Source organism: Drosophila bipectinata, chromosome 3R, assembly GCF_030179905.1.
Source record: "Drosophila bipectinata strain 14024-0381.07 chromosome 3R, DbipHiC1v2, whole genome shotgun sequence".
NCBI classification, from domain to species: domain Eukaryota; kingdom Metazoa; phylum Arthropoda; class Insecta; order Diptera; family Drosophilidae; genus Drosophila; species Drosophila bipectinata.
In genome coordinates, this window is record NC_091739.1 from 17417673 (window position 1) to 17444145 (window position 26473).

Sequence of the window (26473 nt, forward strand, 5' to 3'; positions counted from 1 at the left end):
AAAATGGACAAAAAATCTAAAAAATATTTTGTCTCAGGATTTTTATGCAGAATGGTGGGAAATCGATATAGAAATCGTTAAAGGTATTCCGCTTGAGAATCGGATGAGAATTGGGGAAGATATAGCCATCACGGTGGGCCCTACAGAGGAAAATACCATTTTCAGGGATCCCATCACGAAAAATGGACAAAAAATCTAAAAAATATTTTGTCTCAGGATTTTGATGCAGAATGGTGGGAAATCGATTTAGAAATCGTTTGAGGTGCTCGACTTGAGAATCAGATGAGAATTGGGGAAGATATAACCATCACGGTGGGCCCTACAGGGGAAAACACCATTTTCAGGGATCCCATCACGAAAAATGGACAAAAAATCTAAAAAATATTTTGTCTCAGGATTTTGATGCAGAATGGTGGGAAATCGATCTAGAAATCGTTTAAGGTACTCCGCTTGAGAATCGGATGAGAATTGGGGAAGATATAGCCATCACGGTGGGCCCTATAGGGGAAAACACCATTTTCAGGGATCCCATCACGAAAAATGGACAAAAAATCTAAAAAATATTTTGTCTCAGGATTTTGATGCAGAATGGTGGGAAATCGATATAGAAATCGTTTAAGGTACTCCGCTTGAGAATCGGATGAGAATTGGGGTAGATATAGCCATCGCGATGGACCGTATAGGGGAAAACACATCGATCCCATCACGAAAAATGGACAAAAAATCTAAAAAATATTTTGTCTCAGGATTTTGATACAGAATGGTGGGAAATCGATATAGAAATCGTTTAAGGTACTCCGCTTGAGAATCGGATGAGAATTGGGGAAGATATAGCCATCGCGCTGGGCCCTATAGGGGAAAACACCATTTTCAGGGATCCCATCACGAAAAATGGACAAAAAATCTAAAAAATATTTTGTCTCAGGATTTTGATGCAGAATGGTGGGAAATCGATATAGAAATCGTTTAAGGTATTCCGCTTGAGAATCAGATGAGAATTGGGGAAGATATAGCCATCGCGCTGGGCCCTATAGGGGAAAACACCATTTTCAGGGATCCCATCACGAAAAATGGACAAAAAATCTAAAAAATATTTTGTCTCAGGATTTTGATGCAGAATGGTGGGAAATCGATATAGAAATCTTTTAAGGTACTATGCTTGAGAATCGGATGAGAATTGGGGAAGACATTGATATAACGGTTGGCCATATTGGGAACTATATCCTATAGCGAGGGTTCTGCTTCCTTTCTTGTTATTACTAACTGTTTCAGCATTTTTGGGGCACATTCCTGGCGCGGCTTCGTCTGCAAGGCCATCGTCTGGCTCTATAAGCTAAAACAATGACGTTAAGAGTGTCGTGGCTGTCGGAAAAGATCAAAAGATCAATCGAGCGCAGTTCAAAGTTCTGACAATGTTCTGTTTCAGTTTCAGTTCCAGTTCCCATTGCGATTGCGGTATCAAGTGTTTGATCATAATCGTGGCCACCATCATCATAATCATGATCATGACTGCCATCATCTTCGGCTTGGCTGCAAAATGCTTTTGAGACTGCCGCCACCAGCTGCTCCCGAGCCGGCCAGTGGAGTAGTCCGGAGATCCACTAATACCAATTTAGAGAAGTCGCTCTATCCAGATCGGTTAGCCCAGTTTGGTCTACGCATAATTAGTGCACTGCAACCGGATCGGAGATCGGTTCATGCGTCTCATGATTAATTCGGCTTAATTAGAAATGCAGACAATGAAGACTAAAATTAATTCAATAAAAATGCCAAAGGAGCCTGGGCCTGGGGTCTTCTGGCCTTCTTCTATGCGACCGGGCACATTTTTGTGCCAGGCCAAAGATCGCAATCTAATAAATTATCATTTGCACTGCAATCGTCAGTGTCCCTCAGCCTTCAATCAAGTTTGGGGGCCTTTGATCGATCCCGGTCCCCGGGAACTTCCCAGACCTTTTGATCTCCTCTGATCGCCACTTTTTGGCTGATCAAAATTCTGTCCAGGTCGCCTGAGTGACAGACGTTTACTTAGTTGTTATCATTCTGGTCGTGTTGATGTTTTATTGGCTTTTTTTCGGCCAGTCTCTCCGCGATCTACCTCTTAGTTGGGTATTATTTTTTGGGGTCTGGATCCGCACATTCCTGAGCCCTGGAGTCTGGGCCTCCTCCAAAAACGCAATACGTCACTTCAAGTTTGATGATCCTTTGATGGATTCCTGCGTCGGCTCCCAAAACGCCGTTAGTCAACCGAAATGTTCGCTAATCTTAAGGGTCTGCCTGGTGGATGTGGTCTGCCTGCGGAGAAATAATCGAAACAGAGAATGTTTGGTATCCGAGCTCTAATGGCAGCCCTTGGATTTGCCCTATTTGCCCCTAATTGGCCACACGATTCTGGGGCCTCTTTAGTTCGGCCTAAACCCATTATGTTTTATTAAATCAAAACAATATGGCTTTGGTGTATATATTGTATATTGTTGGCACATTGCTGCATGACTAAGTTTATTTACCACCTGTGTAATTGCAACACTTTCCACTTCCGTTTCGGAAAACACTTTTTTTCCCGCGGTATCTGGTAATTGAAAGTAGCCAGCCGAGCGGAGAGACAACCAGATATTCAAATGGGCGACACTTTCGATTTCAGTCACGATTGCGATACTAGATCATGGGAATATTTGCCTGTTAATTGGGTTTCGTCAACGTCTACCACGATGTATCATCTCAATTAAATTGCGCCAGCAATCAATCAGTTTATTTATTGTTTCGATCGCCACAAAAACTCAGATCATAACTCAACACTTCGCTCAGTCCTTTTATAAGCATTTTCCCATGTCAATCTGCCACAATCGGCGAATGTATAAGTAAAAGTTTTTTTTGTCAGCAGCTAGTGTGTATCTTGGAGGCAGACTCATATTAAGCTATGAATTTTCATGTTATTGCAACTAATTTTCATTTACTGCGTTTGCCTCTGCCAGGGGCTTGGACAAAGGGGGTACATAAGGAAAAGTATGGAGAGTTTTTAAATTTGGATATTAGAGATAGACTCTGTCTATTGAAAAAATAAAAAACTATTGGGAAATATTTTAAGAAACCCCTTTTGCAGTCGCTTCCATTAACTTATCGCACAATTTTAATTGTGGACCATAAACCACAGTATCGCTTATGCGTATCGTATCTAATGCCGCTAAAACGGGTTTCGCAAAGGAAACAGCTCAGACATGGACATTAGATTTGTCCGACTCCAGGCCAACTATATATGTATATATCTGGCTATATTCACACAGTTGCCGATCGGCAATGTCCGCTGCTGAACGAAAGTGGTTGCACCCGATTCGATTCGAGCACCACTTGTCCACCGTCTGTCACTCGGCAGCAGCAACTTTAGCCACTTTAGTGGCTGGAAAAGCTGGAGCCAAAGCCAAAGCAGCCATTCAGTCAAACGCTCATTCATGCATGTCCAGGCTGAAGTCCAACGGGGCATAATTCAATTTCCGCCGTCCAACTCAACTCAACTGGAGTCGAGTCGACTCCATTCCGCTCCACTCCGCTTTGGTCCAGTGTATCAGTTACCCGTATTGACAGTTTGATTTAGTGCTTACATGCAGCGTTTGCCATTTGCTCGCTTATTGATTTATATTTAAAGCTACTGATATATCTATTTAGAGCCCCACTCTGTTGCCAGTCGATTGAGCGATTCATGTTGTCTTTGCTGGAAAAGTTTGTCAACTCATGTCAGTCCGAATGAAAGCCCTCAGTCTTAAGGGGATGTTGCCTTTGAATTGAAATTTAATTTTTATCCAAAGATTTGAACAGATTATGACGCATAGCTTACACGATACCTGCTGATTATGGCGCACTTTACAAAGCAACACCTCGAAACCACTATGATTGGCCTATGATTATTGCCCGTGTCTATCTAACAGCAGCAACAGAGGTAGCCAACACCAAAGGCACAGCAGCAACATCAACCTTTCGGGGCAGCCTCATCGCGTGCAAAGTGGGAGCTCGTGCTGCTGGCTGCTCGCTGTGGTAATGATGATGATAGCTTTTTGATGCTAATGATAGACAACGCTGGAGCCGGATCCACTAGTTCTATGCGATGGGTGTAATCCAAATCGGAAGTCACACAATTGCATGCTGAAAGTGAAATTTTGATGTGAGGAAATGTGTATGTGTCTGCGTCTCTGTGAGTCTCTGCTGCGATAATCGTGCAATCAATTAAGGTTAATTGCAATTTAATGCAATCCCCCCAATCTGCATGAGAATCGCAAATACCAAGAGCTCCAGCGATTATGCAAAAATCCAAAAAGAACAGTTAGTTTCCCGAAGTCTCGACGAACGACGCCAATTTCGGGGGCCTTCGTGTTTAGACTCAATTTCGATTTTGGCTAACAAAATTGCAGTAGTCGCAGCCAACGAATGGCAGACAAAAAAATTTTGATATTCTAATTTTTTCTCGCTGCCGCATTATGATTTATAATTTGAAATTATTGGAGCTACTGGCTTTTGCCCGCGGCAGTCGGCCTCACATGCAAATCGATCTCCTTTTTTTCCCTTCGCGGCAATTTGGCGCTACTAACGGTAATGCGTTTTGGCCAAGTTCAGTGCGCCGGCCCATTGGTAGCTGGGAATGTGTATTTATCTGTCTGGCTAATTTGCATATGCTACTTATAAACCAAAATCAAAACAAATTGGCCAAAACTCAAGGTTAATCGGCAATTAGTTGAAGAATATATCGGGGAGCTCCTTCATAAATTACACTAAAAATATATTTATTTTTTAGTTGGGAATATTGATGTTTAGCTTATTCTGCTGTTCAATATTATATTCAATATTAAAGTTATCTATCATTTAATTTAATCTCCATTCGTTATTAATGCTACACCCTTCTGAAAAAAGCAAATGACAATGACTTTCAAAAAGAGAAAAGGGCTTTTAAAGTGCCACAATTTGATGAGTAATTAATGTCAAAATTTGCAGAGTAAAGTGAGTCCTTATCGACGAGGACATCTAACTCTCGCCCCGTATGAACTGGCTTTTGAAATGATGATACTCGTGCCTAAGTGAAAGCAGCTGTCAGGGCGGCAATTAAACTGTCATCAGTTTCACAAATTTTGAAGCATTTTGAAATTTGATTTTAATTGGCCAAAGACACAGGACCCTAGAGTGTGGGCAGCTGTCACCGCAATATGACGAGGCCCAGAACCCTTGTGCGCCGCACTCATTCAAAGGCAAACCGCTAAAAGTAATTTCCTCATTGGTGCTGCAATCGCACCACTTCGGCACTTAACGCATCATCACTTTGGTTAATTTGTGGCCGTTTGTTGTTGGCCCCCTCGAACTGGTTGCCTCATCGGTCTGCAGTGACCTTGGTGGTGGCTAATGATGCGGCCACAGCCCGTAGGCCGCAGACTGTTGCCACTGCCACTGATGGAGCTGTAAATTTGCAACACAAATGCAAACAGTAAACGGCTGCGATTGCAATCAACGGCGTCGCATCTCTATCGCATTGCATCTGGCATCGCGAAGCAACTTGCATCATTACCAATGACTCGGATTGGGGTTCGATGTTGCAGCATCCGCCGAGCCGCAGCAGCGTCGAGAGTAGCGCGCCTCTTGCTCCTGGACTTGCCGCATTTTACGCGCTTCAATGGCTTGCCTGTGGTCTCCGGTTTCCATCTCCAATCTGGATTAAACGTATGCAACTCTTAACCTTCGTTTAAATCCGCTCTGATTGACAACATCAATCGTGGCAGCCAGCAAGACGTTGCAAGATCAATGTTCGCAGATACATTCTCAGATTCACATGCAGATCTGCAACGGTTTCTGCTGCGGTGGCTCTGTTGTCATTGTTGCAACTAAATTTGTTTTGCGGTTCAGCAAGTGTACGTTTGTTGGTTTATTTGTTTATTGGCCAAATTTTGGGGGGGAAATACTGGCAGAGAAATCTCTCAAGGGGAGTCTGTACTTGAGATTTTAAAACCCAAACTTCGATCTTACAACTCATTGGAATTAGGGAGCTTCCATTCTCATTTTCTATGGCATTCAACATACAATTTTAGCACGTTAAGCAGACTTAATTACCAGAACCACCCAGAAGTGGCTACCGTGGATGCCTAACACAAATCACCGACTTTAATGCGACAGGCCATTGTGGGGGCTAGGCCCGAAGACCGAGGCCTGAGACCAAAGTCTGCGGCTCCAAAAATGACATGACAACGGCAATACTTCAATGGCCTTACCGCCTGCCTCCTGGCCAATATCCCCACAAGCTGAGACTCGAAAACAGGAGCCAGACATACTCGTATTTTTGGTGTTAAAATGGATATAGCTGCATTTTATTATGATTATTATGATTTTGGACAGGCGGCGGGCACCGGGCATGGGGCTTGGGACCGGAGACCAGGAAAAAAGTACAAATCATTGACGAGTGAGCGGCACTAAACTCATCAGCGGAGGAAGCGCTTTTAGATGGGCACTTTCTGGGGGCTTCTTGGGGGAAATGGCGATGAAGATGGCCAAGAAGAGGCAACCGGTAGCAGCGGTAGCCGATCACCCGATGCCAAGTGCTAGCAAGCCGCGTTAATGGCCAGGCCGGCAGTGGCCAGGCGGGGAGGAGGGCTTATTCTCAATGAGAATTCCGTGCATTTGCAATCGCACTTGGCCAGCGACTACGTCCGGTCGCCGATGGGTCAGGAGCCGGAGAAGACTACAGATGTAAAGTATAGTGATTACTACCAACGAAGAACACTTTTCTTAGCCACATTTCTGGGGCTATCTTAATGAGGTTCCACTGTAGCTAGCCGCTTCTGTTTGCCACTGATGACGACGTTGAAATCTTTAACGCGTTCTGTGCTTGGCATGATCATTATCGCAGGTTTCGTTTTACGCAACTGCTTCTCAACTCATTTGGCTTTGGACCTGCAACAGCAGCAGTTTGTGGCAACAACAACTGCAACAGCAACCCCATCGGTCGGAGCAGTCGGTTTTCGGTGATCCATCAATTGGACTCGGACTCGTCCAAAAGCAACTGTTGGCCATGATGTATGCTCATTGCACCCAAGTCTTTTCTGGTCTGAACCTAAGTATGAGTCTGTTCTGTTCTGTACTCTGTTGGGCAATTTGATTTGCTGCCATTTGAAAGACAAGTTGGCGGCTTCTGATTACTTTGCTGTGGTGGCATCAAAAACAAATAAAAGCTTAAATTGTTTTCGGATCATAAAGCAAAAAGGGTTTAACCCATTGATTGTCTGTTGATTGCCATTTATTGCCCCCTTTTGGCGATCTGAGATCAGGGATGTCTCTGTAGATCCAAATGGAACGGGGTGGTTTCCGCTCGTTTTCCCTCTTTTTCTGTTCAATTTTGGTGGTTTTACAACTTCACAGTTATGATTGAGCTAATGAGGGGCAGGATCTGGAATTGTTTGCCAAGATCGGCCCATCATTTGTGGTTGTAATTGTGTGAAACGAGTTATGGGTTCACACATTTAGTTGATCCTGCACAGAGGAAAAAGGGGTTATCGTACGTTGTTTTAAACAATGTAAAATACTTCTTGTATCTCTTAGTATCCTTTAAAAATACCTCTTTTAGGCCCTTTTTCTTCGAGTGACAAAACACGGACTAGTTACCCAGCTTCCCCTAAAAGCTTTTCTCCAGATATGACCCCAGAAATTACGTATACGACTCGGTTGCGCCAGTAATTAAATGCAACATGACGAAAACCGGCCGGGCTCGACGTTTACGAGCCATAAACTCAGGTTTACATTGTAGCCGGCAACAACTAAAACTAATTGGGTCAAAACGCGTCTCCGCGTCTCAGCGAGAGGGAGCCGAGTTCCCAGTTTGGCGCACCTGTTGGCAGGTGAGCGCCGAAAGTGACCGCAATGACGTTTCACTTACGGTTCGAGCACATTGCATTTGCAATTCACAAATAAATAAATATATTTTTGACAGAAAGATGACACGACTTGACGCACGCAAGCGAGATGACGACAATAGAAGTGATGACATGGCCGATACTGTCGCCCCTTCCTTTGCCCTTGCTTTTGGCCATTTGGTTGCCCCACCACACACACCCTCCCATACAGCGGCCATTCACCACCTGAAGACTTCTGGGACGCACCTTTTGCTGCACCTAATTGAGCCCTGTCTCTCCTGTTTTCGGGGCACTACTAACATGGCCCGGACTCGGCAGCGTTTCCACTGCCAAATGGCATAAATTTAAATTTTAATTTACTGCCTCGTCAATTGAAGTCGTGCCCGGGCACTTGGAAGCTTGGAAGCCCGGTACCCGGTCGGTCCCAGGTACGCGGTTAGCCGGGTCTGCTATTTTATTTCATTTCATTTATTTATTTTGAGCTACTTGCAAAATAATTGCATAAATAAATATTTTAAAAAAGGCCCATCCAGCCAGCCCGTCGCTCCCCCTGCCTCGCACGCACATTTTCCCTGCTCCTCTCTCTCCTTAATTTGTTGTATTTTGATTACAATCGTTTGTTGGCCAGGCTAACTGACTGAGAACTGAGCGCAGATGTGGCAGTGGCAGTGCCAGAGCTGGCCAAGACAGCCGTCGCACCCGCAGATTGAAGCAAAGTGATTGCCTTAACATGTCCACTGGCCCAGATATCCTCGGACTGGGACAATTTATTAATGGAACGATGGATGGCAGATGCGAGTGGGCACCGCTACAATGGTAGCTAACATTACAAAAATTTAAATTTTTAAATTAAGTACTGAAACTTTGAATTAGAACCTAACTTACAACAGAATTAAAGTTTCTCAGCACTTTTCTTTCATTGCCATTTAATCCGAATCTGAACACTTCAAGAAAGCCAACAAATATCCAACCAACTTCCCTCAATATTTACTAATATAACTATCCCCTTCCAAGACTCGGCCATAAAATCCTTCGACATCTTAATCCCCCAGGCATAAAAACACAAATTCGGATGACCCCCACGAATATTCGAAACAAAAACAAGGCGACAGCCCATTGACATATGCACACACGATTAACAAGTGTTTAAATCACAATAAAACTTTAAATCCCCGCAGATAAAGCAATAAAGCCATAAAAAAAACTCTAAGAAAAGAAAATCCAAAATAAACGAACTCGTGTGGGGACTGTCTGTCATTGGTTTCTCGGCCGAAGGCATGCAAAAAACTTTGAGAAAAAAATACAGAACTTACGCGCCCAAAAATTGGTCAATAAAATCATCGGCGAAACTTTTATTTAGCCAAGTACAAAGGACACCCAGAGCCACAAAGGAGGAGAGGGAGATAGAGTATACACGAAAAAAAGAGAGGCAAATATGGGCTGGAGGGGGGCCGGGAAGAAACTTTTTTCCTGAGGGGCGTGTGCGCCGAGTGAGTGGACAAAAAACATTCCCAGGGCAATAAAAATGACAACAGTTACAAAGTGGCTGCGGGAGATACAGATACTTGCAGAGCCAGCTCAGACGGTGGCTCACACGCACACCGATGCCCAGATTAAGCCAATTCAACAGATGCTTAAAGTCAGAATACTGGTAATCACATATTGGATTAACGCAGCCTAGTGTGAACTTCAGCTTGAAGTTTCCAAGGTTTGGGGGTTCCACAAGTGAGTCACATTCAGGGGCTTAGATGGTCTGTCGAAGTTGAATACTCTATTGATTTTAAATATATACTGCTATGAAGATAATTTAATAATGCTATATAGATATAAAAAATATAATATAATCAATGAAATAATAATGCAACCAATTACAATTTATTACCTACCTATTACCTATTATTACCTAAGACTGAATATTCTCAAATATGGTTATATAAAGAATTTACTTTATATATTATAATATTCGTAGTTTTGTATTAAATTATAATAAAATATATTATTACAGTAAGAGCATTCCATATTCATTATATCCTTAAACACTATATCACATCATATTTATTTGGTTGACATTTGCGGGCTACCGAATACGCGATTCTCTTCTGACTTTTGCCGCCGCCAAAGCAAGTCCCTTTTTTTTATTTGTACGTTTTTTTGTGACTTTTTTTTTATTTTTAAATCGCGGCATAAATTCTCAAATATATATCCACAGCATGGTCTTGGCTCAGCACATTTTTGGGTTCTTGGTTGGTTTTTTTTCGGGTTGCTTTAGGGGTCCTCAGCTACTTTGTCTTTGCCGTGGCCTGCCATGGGGCAAATCCTTTGGACGACGTCGCATGTTTGCCTTTTTTTGGCACTTTGTGCTCGTATGATTTTATTTTTTCTTGCCCATTTGCGGCGTTTTGATATGTTACCCGGTAGCCCGGGAGCCCTGCTCATTTTTTTGGGTACAGGGCCTGGTGTTGGTTTGTTGCCTGCGGCTATGGCTGCGGAGATCCAGCTCTGGCTTTGGATTCCCGTCCCAAAATGAGCCACTTAAAGCGATGAGATTTTTGGCGTCTGACGGCGACGTCGGCGGCGTTTATCAAATAAATATCTTTGAAACATATAACAAATAATGAAATGCTGTCGCAGTCTGGATCAATGAGCCCGAATTGGTGTTATTAATTGCGGGCAATTGAATTGATTTCGTTCGAGGCAAATGGAAATCGCCATGCATCATCCAGGGAGATTGTCCTTGCCAGGACCACCCAGCACCCTTCAGCATCATCATTAGCAGGGTTGGAGCCATGCAGGGAGACACAGCCGCAGATAGAAACGAATTAATTGAAACATTACCTAAGCAAACGTTGCCCAAACGGTGAAGCCAACCCGAAAGTTCTCAGGCTAATTGAATTTCCTCTGGCTGAACTCTCGTGTCCTTCCGCCTCGTTCCGCCCATCCTGTTGTCCTTCGCAGTCCTAGAAAAATGGATGTCCCGCATTTTAAGTGCCGCCTGTGGTGGCTGTTGTTTGTTTTTTTCTTCCTGTTTATGGGCCTTTGTTGGGCTGTGTTTTCACGAATAAAAATTAAAGTCCCAAGCTTTTGTCTAGGCGAAGCTCCAACCCCGCAACAATTGGCTTTTGTTGCAAATGTTGCCATCATTAGTCGGCCAGCTACTTAACACGACATTGATGTGGCTTAATTATGCCTATGATGAGCTATGTATCGTAAAGCAGAGGAGTAGGTTTTGAAGGTCAAGATGGATTTAGCTTAGGTTTTAAAGATATTCATTTTCATGTCCTAATTTTTAATAAAAATTGAAAAGTTCTTTCAATAATTTAACTAAAATGAAATCCCTTTAAGTCTAAGCCACTGTTTTCACCCACAACTGAGCCACAGCAAGCACTTTAATTATACCCAGACAAAGTCGAAACTTTTGCACTCACACGAGGTAGGAGCGTGGTAATTCATTAAACCTAAACTGGCAACAACAGCTTTAAAAACATTTTGGCCCGGCCTTGTTGATGAGCCGGCTGCCTGTGGCCACACCCCCACGAAGGAAAGCCGTTAATGATGTGCAGGCGATTGAGATGGCTAATGTCCCAGGCTGGGATAGGATGCCAGGATATGCGGATAACCCAGAGTATGGACAGACAGCTTGGAATGGATCTGCCCCGTTGACATCCACTCGTAGTTCAAGTGGCGCTGTGCATCTCAATCTCAATCTTCGGATTGACTAATGGAGGACGAGCAGGACGTGTTGATTGATTGTTTTCGCATGTAAATCGTGGGACAAATTAATCAATGCTAATGACACTTTCCCGCTGAGCTGCAGCCATCCAGAAACTGCGACAAACGGAAATGTCTAGTCGAATGAAAAAAAAGTTTTAAAGAAAAGATTCCTCGGGTTCAAATCTACAAATTGCATTTTAAGAGGATTCATGTCCGCACTGCAATTTTTCACCAGCGGCTTTGGCAGTCGCTTCAATCCTCAAAACGGAAGATAACCTTGATTTACGCTGGTCCTGTGTGCGTTAATTGCCCATAAGATACTTACTCTCATTAAAGCATAGATACAGATACGCACTGCCTCGAGAAGTTTCCTATCTTAATCATGATTTTATGCTAATGTGTCGCAGCGTCTTGTAAGTGCCAGATTACAAGATACCGAACTGCGACAACTCAACTCTTGCCAACATGGGCCCGTCTTAAGGCTAGAGGTAAGGATTTGGCGGCTTTTAAGCCAAATTTTGGGTTAACCGGTTTTCAAATAAAATTAAATATAGAAAAAAAATTGTTTTATTTTAAAATGTTCTTGTACCGTCAGGTAAGACTAAAGGCTGAGTATAATTTAATATTAATAATATTCCATTTAGCCACCTTTGTAAATGATAGCAACACTGTTTCTTGGCCCACACCATTGAAAATTAAGGGGCAATCGCTCCGTGTTGGTTTAAGTTTACGCCCACTTGGCTGTTTGGTTTTTTTTGGCCGTGTCAACCCTTTTGCCGTTGTCGGTCGTACCTTGGACTGTGTGTTATCCATTTGCCTTTCAGCATTTAACATTTCGCAGCTACACCAGCTCCCGTTGCGAGTTCGTTTGTTAGCCGTCCGTTGCACGCAGGGGTTGCTGCTCCTTTGTCCTGCGTCCATTGCACTTTGGCTCGAAGGCAGGCAACTTACCAGTACATCTATAATTACGTCACCTTACCGCGGCAGTCATGGCCCAGCAACTTGGGCGGTGCCCAAGCCGGCGAAAACCTTTAAGACCTAGCCTTTAAGATGTCTACTTGCAAGGACTTTTGACCACAGCTAGAGGAAATATACACCCACATGTCCTGTCAATAAGCTGCTTTTCTGCTTGCTACACAAGAAATATTTGAAGGGAAATAACTTCCTTTTAAAATTAACTTTGAATAGTTAGTTTACAAAAATCTGAAGTAAAATGGAAGCAAGTTTATTTTTTCCTTACTCCTGATAATTATTTAAAGTGTAATAGATATTACTGAAAAATTTATAAGCGGCTTGCTGGCCAAAAAGGAACTTTCGATGCCCTCATGGCCACAAGTTTTTCTTAGCTTGATTTATATGTGTAGTGGCATTGCCTGAAGACGGAACCGCAAGATGACACGTCTTGTGGTCAGGCCGAAAGATAATAACGGGGAAGGACACGCAGCGGCACATGCGAGCTGGTACTAAGTCCTTGTGGACTTTTTCACTCCCCTTTCTGGTGGCTGGAGTAGCCGTTTCTCTGGGACCTTCGATTTTGCTGATTTTTCACACTCTCCTGAGCCTTCAGCAGCAACAGCTGGCCAACTGCTCCTGCCCGCTTTTTATTATTAACTTTTTCGTTCTGATTTTGGTCACGTTTGATAAGCTTGAACTAATAATTCATGAATGGCCAAGCTGTTGCTGCTGCTCTCCGTGCCGGCCACACTTGCGATGATTTTTAAATATGATTTGAATGAGTTTATAAGTTTGTTTATTTATTTAAGGCGGCCCTCAGCGCCCAATGTCAGGGGATGAGTTCTCGCCCTGGGGGTGGCTTCTCTTTAACATCGGATTGATTGATGTCTTTGCTGGCTAGCATTTCTCAGACAATCATTAGCCGGGAAATGTCGATTCTCGTTCTCCGCCCCGAATTCTGGAAACTGCCACGCCCACTTGAACTGTGAGTGGCGTTGACAGCTTGCCAAATCGTCTGCTTGATATTTGTCTCAAGCATCAGACTTTCGGCCCACGGCCATGACGCATCATTAGCATCCCAATATCAAAGTTTCTCCAAGTATCTTATCTATAGTAACTGTGTTTTATTTCGAATACATTTTGAAACATTTAAATTTAATATTGAGCAATGTCCTTTCGATATGGAAGGTTTAAGCATTTTCTAAAAGCTGGGAGCAATAAAATTGTTTGTGATTGAAAATATATATGTTATATGCTTCTTAAACTTACCTTCGCAGTTCTTGACATCATAGCACTCTTAAAAGATAAACATAAATAATTCAAACTATTGATTTTTATAATGATTTATTAAATATTTGCATCCTTTGGATTTTCTTACCAGGGGGAACTGTCACCATTAACAGGTCACCTAAAATTCAGTTCATTATTATTATTTGAACTACGTATCAATTTTAGTTTCTTACAACTAGGAGGCACTAAAATTCCCACACTTTTCCAAACAAATAAAATTAGAAAACAGATACGTAAATGCATGGCGGAAACTTAAAAATAAACGATAATCTATACAAATCTGTTAATAAGGTACTACTAATCCATAGGTTGGTTCTTTCGAAAAAGCATGTAAATCTTTTAAGCTAATTTTTCATGGTTAGGCCTGAAAAAATGTCTTAGGATTAACAACGCAAAAAATAATTTACTTATCAGTTCTAAAGATTTAAATACATAGAGAATTAAGATATTTAGTTCAGTAAGTAATTCATATTTTAGGTAGATAAGTGTATCTTTAATCGTTTGGATTAAAATATACCAAAAAATTGTTGTCCGGATTTCTTGGGCGGATTGGTTACTTTCCGACTATGGCGAAGAACCTAATGGGCGATTCGCCCCTTTTTTGAGGTCATGGGACTTTTTGTGGGATGAAACCCCATGGACCCAGAAAATAGTAACTACCAAAAATAACACCTTCATGGTTTTCAGTTTTTTCGTAAGACGAATCTAATTTATATCATTTGACTGGCTGCAGCAAATGCATTACCGAGACCATAAAATTTTACAATTTATGGAAAGAATTGGTAATTTTACAAGAATTACAGAATTTTATTTATTTTATAAATTAATGGGTTAGAAGGGGGTATTTTATAATATTCTACAAAATCAATACCATGATTTTTGGTTTTGTTCCGATTAGGGCGAGTAACCTAAAAGCATTGCAACGTTGGAGCTTTGGTGTGGCGAAGTACCATGGATCTAGATTCTAGAAGAATCTTAACTATCAAAAATAACTCCTTTAAGTTTTGTAATTGACACTTTTTAGGAACGTCTGTTCTAAGTTATTGATTTTTTATTCAAAGAAACAGCAATTGACATTATTTATGGTCTCTGGTGCAAACATTGCATTTACATTTTTGTACATTTGGTACATTTTTTGCATTTTTATTACGGTACTGGTATTGGTACTGGTACTTTAGTGCGACCCCTCTGGGGACCCTTTGGACGTCTTGGATTGGCATCCACTAACGCTGCCATGATTAGAAAAATGGTAACACACAGAAATATCACCTTCATGATTTTAAACTTTTCATAAAACGGAACACATTATATATAAACTTTTTCAAAGTGGAGCGAATGCATTAGTGAGTCCATAAAATGTAAAATTTTATGGTAAAATTTTGTATTTTGCAACTTTTTTATTTCTTGACTAGTTTCTAAAACTAATAGTACTAATAGTAATAGTACTAGTATTTCGAAGACTTTATTTCAGTTTTAAAAAAATTTATAACAATTACTATTACTTATAAAAATTGTTTTAGTAGTTATTACTTAATACTATACATAGTTGTTTCAGTTTAAAAGTTTACTGTCATCTGCTTTAGCCTTCCCGGATTTAATATTTACTTGCAAATTGTTCTCTATAATGGTAGATGAATTTTTTGGCAATCTGTTTTGACACAACCTCGAATTCTTCATTGAATGATGTCTGCACCACGAATCGAGGCGCTGTGCTCTACGATGCTTGTGGGTTCTTGGATCGGGGTCCTCTATAGAGGCTTCCAGTAGGGCTGTCATAATTAGCAAAATAGTAACCGCCAAAAATATAACCTTCATGATTTTTAACTTTTTCATGAAACGGAACACATTATATATGCACTTTCTTCAGGGTACAGCGAATGCATAAATAAGACCATAAAATTTACAATTTTATGGAAAGAATTTATTTGTAGGTATATTAAACTCGCAATCTTTAACATCAAAACACTCTAAAGGAAGAATATATAAATAATTATTAGAAATCGCTTAGAAAAAGTTTCCCTAAAACGATGCTTGCGGGTTCTTGGATCGGGGTCCTCTATAGTGGCTTTCAGTAGGGCTTCCAGTATTAGTTAATTATTCAATTAAATATTTTTGTAGGTTTTTTACAATTTGGAACTGCCAAAATTGCCTAACTCTTTCAAACGAATGTCTCTAAAGACATTCTTTAAGACATGGTTGCAGTTTCAAGAAATTTGTTAAAATTCTTTTTACTGATAAAATAATTTTTAGTAGATAATAATTAATAATATCATACATAGTTTTTTGAGTTAAACGTTTACTTTAGCCTTCCCTAATGTTATTTTCACTTAAAAATTGGTTTTTGCCTCGGATTTCCCAACCAATACGGATTGGGGACTTTAATGTTAGTTCGACGCTTTTTGGTTCTTGGATCGGCGTCCTTTATAGCGGAATCTCTTGGAGCGGCGTCCACTAGTGCTATCGTTATTAGAAGAACTGTAATCACCAAAAACAACAGCTTCATAATGTTTAATTTTTGCATAACAGGGATCACATTTTATATGAGTTTCGCCTGGGTGCGGAAAATGCATTAATAATACCATTGAAAATTAAATTTTATGAAATAAATAATGTACTTCTCGAATGGCTTTCGATAAGTGGATCAGTCACGTAAAAATGGCCGGATTCGTTGGATGGTATATCCTAGTTTTGTTCCTATTTTTGAAAAAGTCCCAAGTTGTTCTCGCTGCTGGGAATGGCTCGGTGGTAGTGACCTTCCATAATATCCACGAGATTCTCAATTCCAATGAACTTGTGTTACTCAGCTTTTACACAAACTGGTGTCGTTTTAGCCAGCTTTTGCAGCCAATTTTCGAGGCGGCAGCCAGGGAGGTACATCGTAAGTTCCCTGAGCCAGGTCGAGTGGTTTTCGGCCGGGTTGAATGCGAGGAGGAAGAAGATGTGTCCAACATGTTCGACATTACCAAGTACCCCACACTAAAGGTGGCCAGGCATGGCTTTGTTTCCAATAAGGAATACCGGGGCCAGCGCTCCGTAGAAGCCTTCGTCCAATATGTAGAAAAGGAGCTGTCGGATCCGATCAAGGAATTCACTTCGATTCCGGAGCTGAATAGTGCCGAGGGAGGCGAAGGTCTGGTGGTTGGATACTTCGAAAACAAGCTCCATCCGGAGTATGACAATTTTCGCAAAGCAGCAAGCCTTCTGCGCTACGATTGCAAGTAAGTTTTTGTCGTTCGAGCTCGGCAAGAAATTGTAATATTTCATCTCCATTCCAGATACGTGGTGGGCTTCGGTAACATCACTGAAAATTTACGACCACCTAAGCAAAACCTTATAATTTTCCGCGCTGACGCTTCCACAGCCAACCACAGGGAGTACTACAGTGAGTACTCGGGAAACATGAACGACTTCAGAGATCTAGTACACTGGATTAGAGAAAAGTGTAAGCCTCTGGTAAGGGAGCTGACATTCGACAACGCAGAGGAATTCTCCGAGGAGGGACTTCCCTTTGTGATTCTGTTCTACAACGAGGATGATACGGGACCCATCCAGGAGTTCAAGGCCGTTGTTCATAAAGTCCTGGCGGACGAGAAAAGGGTCAACTTCCTAAGCGCGAATGGAAAGCTCTTTATTCACCCGCTCTATCACATTGACAAGACCCTGGAGGATCTGCCCCTGATCGCCATAGATTCCTTCCGGCACATGTACAGCTTTCCGCGTTTCGAGGACATCCACCAGCCAGGAAAGCTGCAACAGTTTATTAATGATTTGTTTAGCGGAAAATTGCACATCGACTTTCATAGAGCTTTTGAGGAAAATGAAGTGAAAAATATAGATCCAGAAGACTTTCCACCTGTGCCCCACGAATCGAAATTTAAGGAACTGTTGCCTTCAAAGCATCGTTATACTCTAATCAATAGATCCCGGGATGAGTTATAAACAAAAATTAAATACTAAAGATTTTTATGAGTTAACACTTACTGAAACTTTCATCTATATTTTCGAATAAATTGAATAAAATTTTCTTTACTTCCAATGTACATTGTTTTTTATCATTGACTATGCAAGGTATCCAACGTTCAGGCTTAAAATATTTACGTAACTCCATTCGAGGCTAGTCTAGAATTCAATGCCCAAATCTGAACGTTGCGACAAATCGGACACCCATCCAATATGGACATTTCTTCATCGGCCAGACCAAGAAACGACACGTGCCTTGGTATAGAAATTTCCAGGAAGTTTCCTGCAAGCTGACACAGCATTGAAGATTTCATTTGAATACGCTTCACCGACTCCATATAAATACTAATAAACTCATTAGTCAAGCATCTTGCTGCTAAATCCAACAGGTGAAAAATTGTTTTGCCATGCAAGCCACATAGTTAAGAGCCACTTAAAATAACTAACGTACTTGTACACATAAGGTATTATTTCATTACAATATTACTCTACAAAAGTTTCAAATGTTTATTCCATCCCAGGAAGATAAATACAAAACGTGAATAATTTTGAAAGTATTTATTTTCTAGAAGAATAAAATATTCATTTACCAGTGTATCTGTTTCTCTGTACTTTTCATTCTAGTCTGAATTCCCGCATATAATCTCATGGGAAATTCGCACAGCTCCATTTAAGGTAGTGTATGAGGGCAAACACTTTTACTCCAATATTGTCATAATTAATAATATATTTATGGCAACCGCGGAGCGTGACTTGAGAGGAAGTATCTGCCAGTGCCGGTGCAACTCCCGGTTTCTACTTCTGCAGCTGCAGGTGCCTCTAATCAGCGTCAAAAGCGCGTGCCACTCAGGTTGTCACCTGCACAATTATAGAATTTTCCATAGTCGGCCGGGGCTGGTCACCAAAATGGCAATACTCCAAAATGGTGTCCCGCCAAGAGTTCGCGCGAGGTGCTGCTGGCCATAAATAACTGCCAATAAATGTCAACGGTTTTGGCGCATTAACATAACAGCTCAGCCGAATTCGTTGACAGTTGATGGCTTCTCTTTGGGACTTGGACTGCATCTTCCCAAGGCGATCTATCCATCGCTTGCCATCATTATTTCCCTGGACCAGCTCGCCACAATTGAAATAATCACCTTTTAATCGCCTACGCCTCGACTGACGGGTCTGGGCCCCAATTACTGCTGCAATCGTTACCTTTTCAGGCTGTCAGCCGAAGAAGCCGAATGATCCGGAGTGGCTCGCAGCATCTTCAATTGCCACAGGTCTCATCAGAGTCAGAGTCTGAACGACAATTGCCGCGGAAGTCACGTGCGGAAATTTTGAAAACTTTCCCAGTTTCAGTGTTGGCCGACAAACATGCGACTTATAAATTAGAGACTAAAACTTCCGTTTATAAATTAGCCGTTATGTTCTCTTTTTTAAAAGCAAACCTAGTTTCTTTATTTTTTTAGATTCAAGAGCAATTTTTGTTTATATTTTCTTTTGTAAAAAAAAGCAGGTCAAGTAGGTCGAGTAAATTTGATTTTATATAGATGGGGGACTTAGAACCGTTGGGTTTTTTATATTTATAATACTCCTGAGGGTTCTCTTTGTAGGCATTAGCTATTTTCTAAAAGTGTCCAATACAATAAGGGACACATTTTCTATCTTTTGAAGTACATTCTCGAAGAGGATCACTTCTTGAGTTGATACAAGAATTTCCGATTATCTCTCATAAATCAGGTGTTTTTTAAGTGAGAAAGTTGGGTATTTCTAAAGTCTTTAGATACAAGTTTGAGACTGGGATTGATCTTATACTAAAATACCCATGAGGACCGCCTAACTAGAATATAGTTATATAGTAAAATTATATGTATATACATATGTATATACCATAGTACTTGAAATACACGTATATATGGACATATATCTTGCAATAGAAACCGCCATTAAACAGCAAGGATATCTGCTCCTCCCGAATTTAACTTTCTTTTCTTGATGATTTGTATTTTTGATAATAATTATCAAACATTTGGGATTGCAGATCTTAAATTCACCACTAAAAAATAATATATCACTGTATACCTAAAAAATTATTAAATTTGATTCCAAAACCTCATTTAAAGCCTGACAGTTTGTAGTTTTCAGCTTGCAGTGACCAAATGTGTGATATTTCAATTAAAATTTAACGGCGCAAGTCATTAAAAGACAAATACAACATGTACAGCAAGCTGAAAGATACAAGAAGCCGCAAAAACTGCAAATGTCACATTGAACGGACAACAGCAACAACAACAATAACAACCAGAAACAACAATTTGAGAGAGCTCAACATATTCAAAGTTGTGCACGAGCGCGATTCCAATTTCATTTTGTGCTTTTGCGAATGGAGGACAAAAACCATTTGGCCCAGCGACTAATGAAAAAAACACAAACAAAACGTTTTTGTTTAATTAAATTAACAAAATACGCGTCGGATGAACAGCGATGGTGCGAATGGCAAAAACTCGGTTATTTTGCACGCAGGCCAACACGCCAACACGTGTTGCAGAATTGGCCAAAAGAGAGCCACATGGCCCAGAAGCCGCTCTTAAGCCATCACCCATCCCGCTTCCACTTCTAAGCTCAGTATGCATTCCATCTCCGTCGCGACACCATGGCTTTTATGGCCTCTCGCTCGCTCCAACTGGCAGCATAGCTCATGCGTCCTGTTGTCTCGCTCGTCGAGTCGGGCCAAGCTCGTTTCGGCCAATCGGCAAAAAGCGGTCGAGTGCGCCATGTGCGCATTGAAAAAAAGGCGGAGCCTCTCTGGCGGACCGGACCCCGCGTTGCAACCGGGTCGGGAGCCCTCAGTCGGGGCCCAAACTCAAACCCAGAAGACCCACAAGACCCTGCCCCTGCGCCATTGCCGCTGTCGGGAGAGTCTGTCAACCATTTGGCGTCCATGACCAAGCATGACGGCTATCTGGGCCCCGATTCTGGCATTTTGACATTTCGCTCCGAGGCTCTGGAGTCCGGACTCCAATGCGGAGGCAGTCGGACTCGGCGGTGTCGGTGGCGCCGCACTGCAGTTGCCACTGCAACATCTGCAGCCACATCAGTTATCTGCCTCGGTGTCTGTCCGGTTGCGGTTTGTGGCGATAAATTCTGCCCCATCATGCAACTGGGTGTGGATTTTGCATTTTGCGGCTTTTGCTGTTAACATTTCGTGTAGTATTTGTGTTTTCCGAATTATATTTTTGCCATTTTTTGCAACAGGATATCTAAAATTAGTTTGTCCTTACTTGATTATCATTTAAAAAAAGAAATTGTCCAAATTATTATCATATTTTGTGGTTAGTTAAGTTAGGAGGAGCAAGGTTATACCTTTTTACGAGGAAATATTCCTAAATATAATACTTTTTCCTAACAAAAGTGCCGGCAATTATTTAAAAAAAAAAAGTTTTAATAAAAGATTTAACCGGCTTTAAATTGTTATACATTTCTAGATTTTTAAGAAGTTCTGAAGTTCATAAAAAGTTCATAGGCATTTTCTTAAGAATGATAAGAAAGTTAAAAATTTTGAAAGATGTTTCTTTAAGAAACTTTATTCTTAAAAAATTTTAAAACACCTTGCTTAAAGAAACATTATTTTGGAAAATTTTTAAAAGATTCCTTAAGAAAACAATATTAATTTGGAAATTTTTTTTTTAAGTTTTTTCTTTCATTATTCTGAAGTCTAAAAGGCGTACATTTTAATATTTTAGAAATATGTATTTATGTAGCCTCTGAAACTATTAAAGATTTTAATTTAACGATTTTGGGTCGGGTGGAGAAACAATCCATTCATTTTCAATTGCATTTTGTTATTAGAATTGAATAATTACTTGAAATAAAATGTAATTATAGCTTTCAATCGACCATCATGTATCTGAAATAAATAGACTAAAAGCAAAATAGTATACTAGATAGTAAATTACATATACTTCATAGTACAGATATCTGCGGAGAGAAATACTCTGATATAGTAAATTATATTTCATAATACAGATATCTGCGATAAGAAATACTCAATGAAATGTAAATGCAGGGTGTTAGCTCCGTTATCTCTCCAGAATCGTTCAAAATGGCCGCTCGTATGCAAATACAAAATGGCACTGATGACAATGCAAACAAGGGCGGCGACAGTTCTAAGCCGATAACAAATTCTCGATGTACTCGACCAAATGAAAACTAGCACGAAAGGCGCTTAAAAATGTCCATAAAAAAAATGTGTAATTTCTCCGTGTGGCAATTAGGTGATATAATCAAATTAGCCGATAAGCTGAAAGGGAAACTGCAGGACATTAAGTTCACCGACGGCTGCCTGAATGGTGGCCGCTAAATGAAGCAATTTCCTAGTGATTCAGAAATGGATAATTCTGCAACATTGTCGCCAATATGAAGGGCATGTTTGACATACTCCATTGGTATACCAACTGGTATCCTCTGAGGCCCCCAGGTGGAGGGAGCAATTGCATTGATTAACTAAATAAACGTCCTTCCCATACAGCACTTGCATTTTAATTTCATTTCATTTATTTTGGACCTTTTTCCCCAAGGAACGGAGCTGCAGTCGGAGTTGTCACAGCCAAGCCAAAAATCTGCAGCCTGTTTCCCACCCGCCTGCGACACATGTCCCCGTGGCCATAAAAAATGTCTTGTCAAATCCAAAAAAAAAAAACCAACAAAAAAAGATGCCAATCCAGGGGCGAGCAGTCGCCCCAAAAAAAGAAATAAGCCAAGTGCTCCAATAAAAATTCCACCGCCTTCGCCTGCATGCCGCTCTGTTCGCACACTGTCGCCCTCTCTGTTGCACACAGCTCTCTCATGCTTTTTCTCATGTGGGCCCAAACGGTTTTTTTAAGAGCGCTACGCTGCCACTTTTTCCCCGACTTGCTCTTGAGCTTGGCTTACATTGCGTATGAGTGAAATTTTTTCCGCAGCGCTTCGCCGCCGGTTGAAATGAATATGTGCGATTATTAGCCACAAAAAAAGTGTATTTCGTTTTTGCCACCGACTTTGGTGGTTTTTGTCGATTTTTAATTTGAATATTACATGTATTAAAAACTCATTACTACGCGTGGTACGCCATCAAAGTTGGTCAATGGGCTAATGGACGACGGATGGGGATTTTTATATGTTTTTTTGTTTTATTTTTATTTTTGTTTTAAAAATTTATGAAATTTGAGATTTTATTAAAATAATTATAAAGTAGGTTTATTTATTATTTAAATATTTGGAATAAAATTTTTATTTTAACAAAGAATTTATTTTATTTTGGTTATTATTTTAATATACATTATGATAGTTTTTTACTCTAATAAATTTCATTCCTAACTACCAAACCTTAAATTAAAAGACTAGAAAGCCTATTATTTTATACATAAGTGACCAAAAACTCCAAGAGTTTTAAGCCCTATCTAGAAAAAAGACATGACTTCAACTAAATATTTCCGATTCATGATCTTGGGCTTCATTGATGGACTTGAACTTTCATTTTTAGTCATTATAACGCCCCCGCCTTTTTCCATAAAGATAGCAACAATGAAAAAAACAGGAAGCCGTTCCACAGCAGAGTGCAACGTGCAACGTACACCGTGCAACATGCAAAATGCTCATTCATGCTCAAAGTCAAGAGAAAAGCAAAGCCACTCAGGCAAAAAGGCCAAAATCAAATCAAAGTTGCTCAAGAGATGGCCCGGCAAAAAGCGAAGGAAAAACCACAAACAATTTTTTTGTGGAGAGCTCCCCATCTGGGGGCAGACAGCCAGAGAGTGTGAGACAGAGCGAGGGAGAGCCAGCGAGTGAGAGAGCGGGCGAACTAGTTTTTGCCTCCACAGAGCAAAAGGAGTAAAAAGCTGTTGCGCAGGCGTCGCCGTTGCCCCCAAACGGGCTCCACGCTGTGGGAGCAAGCGAGAGGCCAGCACCGAGGAAGTGAGAGAGGGTTAGCTGCCGACGACGCTGCGATTTGGCGGCTACGAGCCGTGCGAGGCATTTGAATGCTTTTTTTCGTGGCCGCCTCAGCATTCGAGTTCGGAATTCTTGCGAGTTGGCAGCAACTTTTTGCCCGCCGCACAGCAGAGCTTCTGCCCCAGCGACTAAGCCGAATTAAGCCAGACCAGGCCAGGCCAGGTCGGACCAGGCCCAATTTGCTGGCCACTGTCCACAAGCCACTTTCGCGCGCGTTCCAGCCAAGTGCACTCCAGCTCCTGCTCCTGCACCAGCTCCAGCTCCAGCTCCTGCTCGCGCTACCCAATCCGTGAGGAATTCTGTCGCAAAGTGCAATGCATTTTCGTCATTCCGCAAGTGCAGCTGCTCCCCGGCTCGTTTCGCAATTAAAAATCGAGTAAAGTGAAGTTTCGAATTGTTATCACAACACGTCCTCCTCACAAAACCCAAAGAATAAATACAAAAAAAAAAAAAACGGGAAGCCCCGATCAGGGGATCGCTCGCGAATAAAAAATTGGCCAAGTGGTGATGCATTGTGGAGTAATTATAATGATTGCAATCATCTGGGCGCGAATAAAGTGAATAAAAGTGAATAAAAACAACATCCAGTGATCTGTGAAATTCATAAAAGAATTTATTCAAACATAAAAGTAAATGCCAGTTGGTTTTCTAGAAGTCTTTTTAAATATTTATTTTTCAAAACCACAAAAATAATAATTTAAATTTGTAGTTAGATCCAGTTACGTTTGCCTCTGTTTGAATATAACAATTTATGTTTGATTTTTATTTAAATTTAATTTATGAATACTTATCAAGGATGCGATCATATATCTAGCCCATAAAAATGATTTTACAAACATTTTTTTATGGTCTCTTAAAACTGCAAAAATATTTATGAATTTAAGTCACCTGAAACGAAGCTCTAACTCAAACAAAACAAGCATTAAGTTCGAAAACAAGCAAATATTTTAAAATACTAATTAAAACGGAGATTCAACTTATCCAAATATTTTTTCAATTTTATATAGAAAGCTTTGTAACCGATAGAAAAATATTTAAACAGACTATGGTTAACCAATTGACGTACTTTCATAGTTTGATTGAAAAATAGTTATCGAAAAAGTGAATTAAATACCAATAAACTACTGCAATGCAAAGTGAAATAAATTTTTAAACAATTTAAATACTAAAATAGCTCCACTGGACCCACTATAGCACTATAGCTTAAATGATTATGCATGGTACCTGGTACAAGGGACCTCAGTTGGCGCATCATCCTCACACGCATCCGCACGGCAGCAGTCACAGTGACTACCATCAGTTCCGCTCGTATCCCTCGTTTGTAGTGACCCCCTACCATGATGGTCTTGTCCAGGGCCCGGCCACGCCCACTCCCTGTCCGGCCCCTGCCTCTGTACCAACGCCAACGTCCTGCAACGGTCCGGTTCCAGTCTCGCTCTGTCCAAGTGGCGGCGAGGGATCGCCAATAATCGTTGAAGGCACTTTTGCCGCTGCAGCCGCCGCCGCTGCTGCAGCCGCTGCTGCTGCTGCCGCTTCCGTCGCCTCCGTTGGAGGACCAGGCGCCACGCCCTTGCTGTCCAGTCCGCCCATTAAGATCGAGCAGGTCTTTGGCGAGCCGTCTGCCCTGGGATCCGTTGTCGAGGACTACTCCTTAAGCCTTGACTGTTCGGTGGAGCACACATTTCGGGTGAGTACACGGAGAATATTTGCTATTTAAATAGAAAAGGCTTGGGATTTATTTGGTAGACAGAGAGACAGATATCTGTGGATATCCTTACCAGGAAAAATAATAATTTTATTATAAAGAAATCAATATTAAATATTGATAATAAATATCTTCTTTATTGAAAATTTAACCACACTACCTCTATGACCTATGAATGTTAATTTTTTCAAGTGCATGAATAATGTTATTATGCCAAATTGGTGGTTGGTATTCCCATTGGGGCAGCTGCTGCACTTGTTTCCTTTCTTCGTCCTCCCCGACCACCGAAAAGGGGGCGTGCTCCAAATCAATTTCCATAAAATCATCCAATAACACTTAAAATCTGAACCGGGGCAAAAACCCGACACACACAAGTGGCAAGCCAGTAAAAAAAAACACGAAAACAAACACGCCCCCAACACGAAGAGCGTGTGCAAGAGCACCCGCGCTCTCTCTTGTTTTTGGGGGAAAGTAAGAGCATGAAGCGGAGAAAGAGCGGTCTGACTTTCGAGCGTTTTTTGGTGGTAAACGCTCAAGCTTATCCTTGGCTTTTTATGGGGCGGCAAAGGATATTTTTTGCTGTCTGGTTTGTGCACAGGATATGCTATAATTGCTTGGCTTTCAGAGCTTTTTCGCAGGCTAATAGCCATTGACTTGATGGCTTCAAGTGGCTAAAAGGGACTAGAGGCCAAGCAACAGGTGGTAATTGTGAAGGATGGGCAAAAGGATTTTATAGGATATACTTTTTTTTCAAAGATTAAAGATATTACTTTGTGCTCTAATGAGGATTTTAATCTAAAAAGTTCAAGAATGAGGTTTTCCTCCACTCTGGCGTATACGTAATATTTATTATAAGATCTTAAACTAAGGATAACTCTATTATAAATATTATTTTGATTGAATTTGGATAGTTAATGTTTTAAAATAAAACTTTGAATATCACTCATACGCCGTGTGGGCCCAAAAATGCTCGAAATGCATTTCAATTATTATAGAAAACAACGTT

General features: G+C 41.0%; 2 protein-coding genes and 2 long non-coding RNA genes across 5 annotated transcripts in view; 3 read left to right on the forward strand and 1 right to left on the reverse strand.

Moving 5' to 3' along the window:
* Window positions 1-13640: 13640 nt before the first annotated feature.
* LOC138926520 (uncharacterized) lies at window positions 13641-16456 on the reverse strand. The gene is made up of 5 exons (XR_011443071.1): window positions 16442-16456; window positions 14000-16377; window positions 13915-13944; window positions 13806-13832; window positions 13641-13744 (listed from the first exon to the last, which is right to left on the reverse strand). It is a non-coding gene; the product is annotated as an uncharacterized lncRNA (long non-coding RNA).
* Window positions 16457-16461: 5 nt separating this feature from the next.
* LOC108130355 (endoplasmic reticulum resident protein 44) lies at window positions 16462-17866 on the forward strand. Its single transcript, XM_017248757.3, has 2 exons — window positions 16462-17044; window positions 17102-17866. The coding sequence occupies exons 1-2, from the start codon at window positions 16482-16484 to the stop codon at window positions 17763-17765; spliced, it is 1227 nt and encodes a 408-aa protein (XP_017104246.2). The 5' UTR covers window positions 16462-16481; the 3' UTR covers window positions 17766-17866.
* Window positions 17867-18143: 277 nt separating this feature from the next.
* Window positions 18144-19189, forward strand: LOC138926521 (uncharacterized). 2 transcript variants are annotated; one of them, XR_011443073.1, is made up of 2 exons: window positions 18144-18250; window positions 18411-19189. It is a non-coding gene; the product is annotated as an uncharacterized lncRNA (long non-coding RNA). The 2 variants fall into 2 exon arrangements; XR_011443072.1 differs by lacking the exon at window positions 18144-18250 and adding an exon at window positions 18266-18340.
* Window positions 19190-24754: 5565 nt separating this feature from the next.
* The window catches only part of rn (rotund), a 33729-nt gene continuing 32010 nt past the window's right edge, over window positions 24755-26473 (forward strand). Inside the window, exon 1 of the mRNA XM_043211906.2 lies at window positions 24755-25449. Within this exon, the coding sequence (XP_043067841.1) occupies window positions 24970-25449 (480 nt within the window). The 5' untranslated portion in view covers window positions 24755-24969. The remainder of the gene's footprint in view (window positions 25450-26473) is intronic.

Excerpts from the sequence above, each read along its gene's own strand:
- LOC108130355 (XM_017248757.3), top strand. The coding sequence starts at position 16,482 with ATGGCCGGATTCGTTGGATGGTATATCCTAGTTTTGTTCCTATTTTTG. Across the intron at positions 17,045-17,101 it reads CTTCTGCGCTACGATTGCAA|ATACGTGGTGGGCTTCGGTA; the intron begins GTAAGTTTTTGT and ends TCTCCATTCCAG.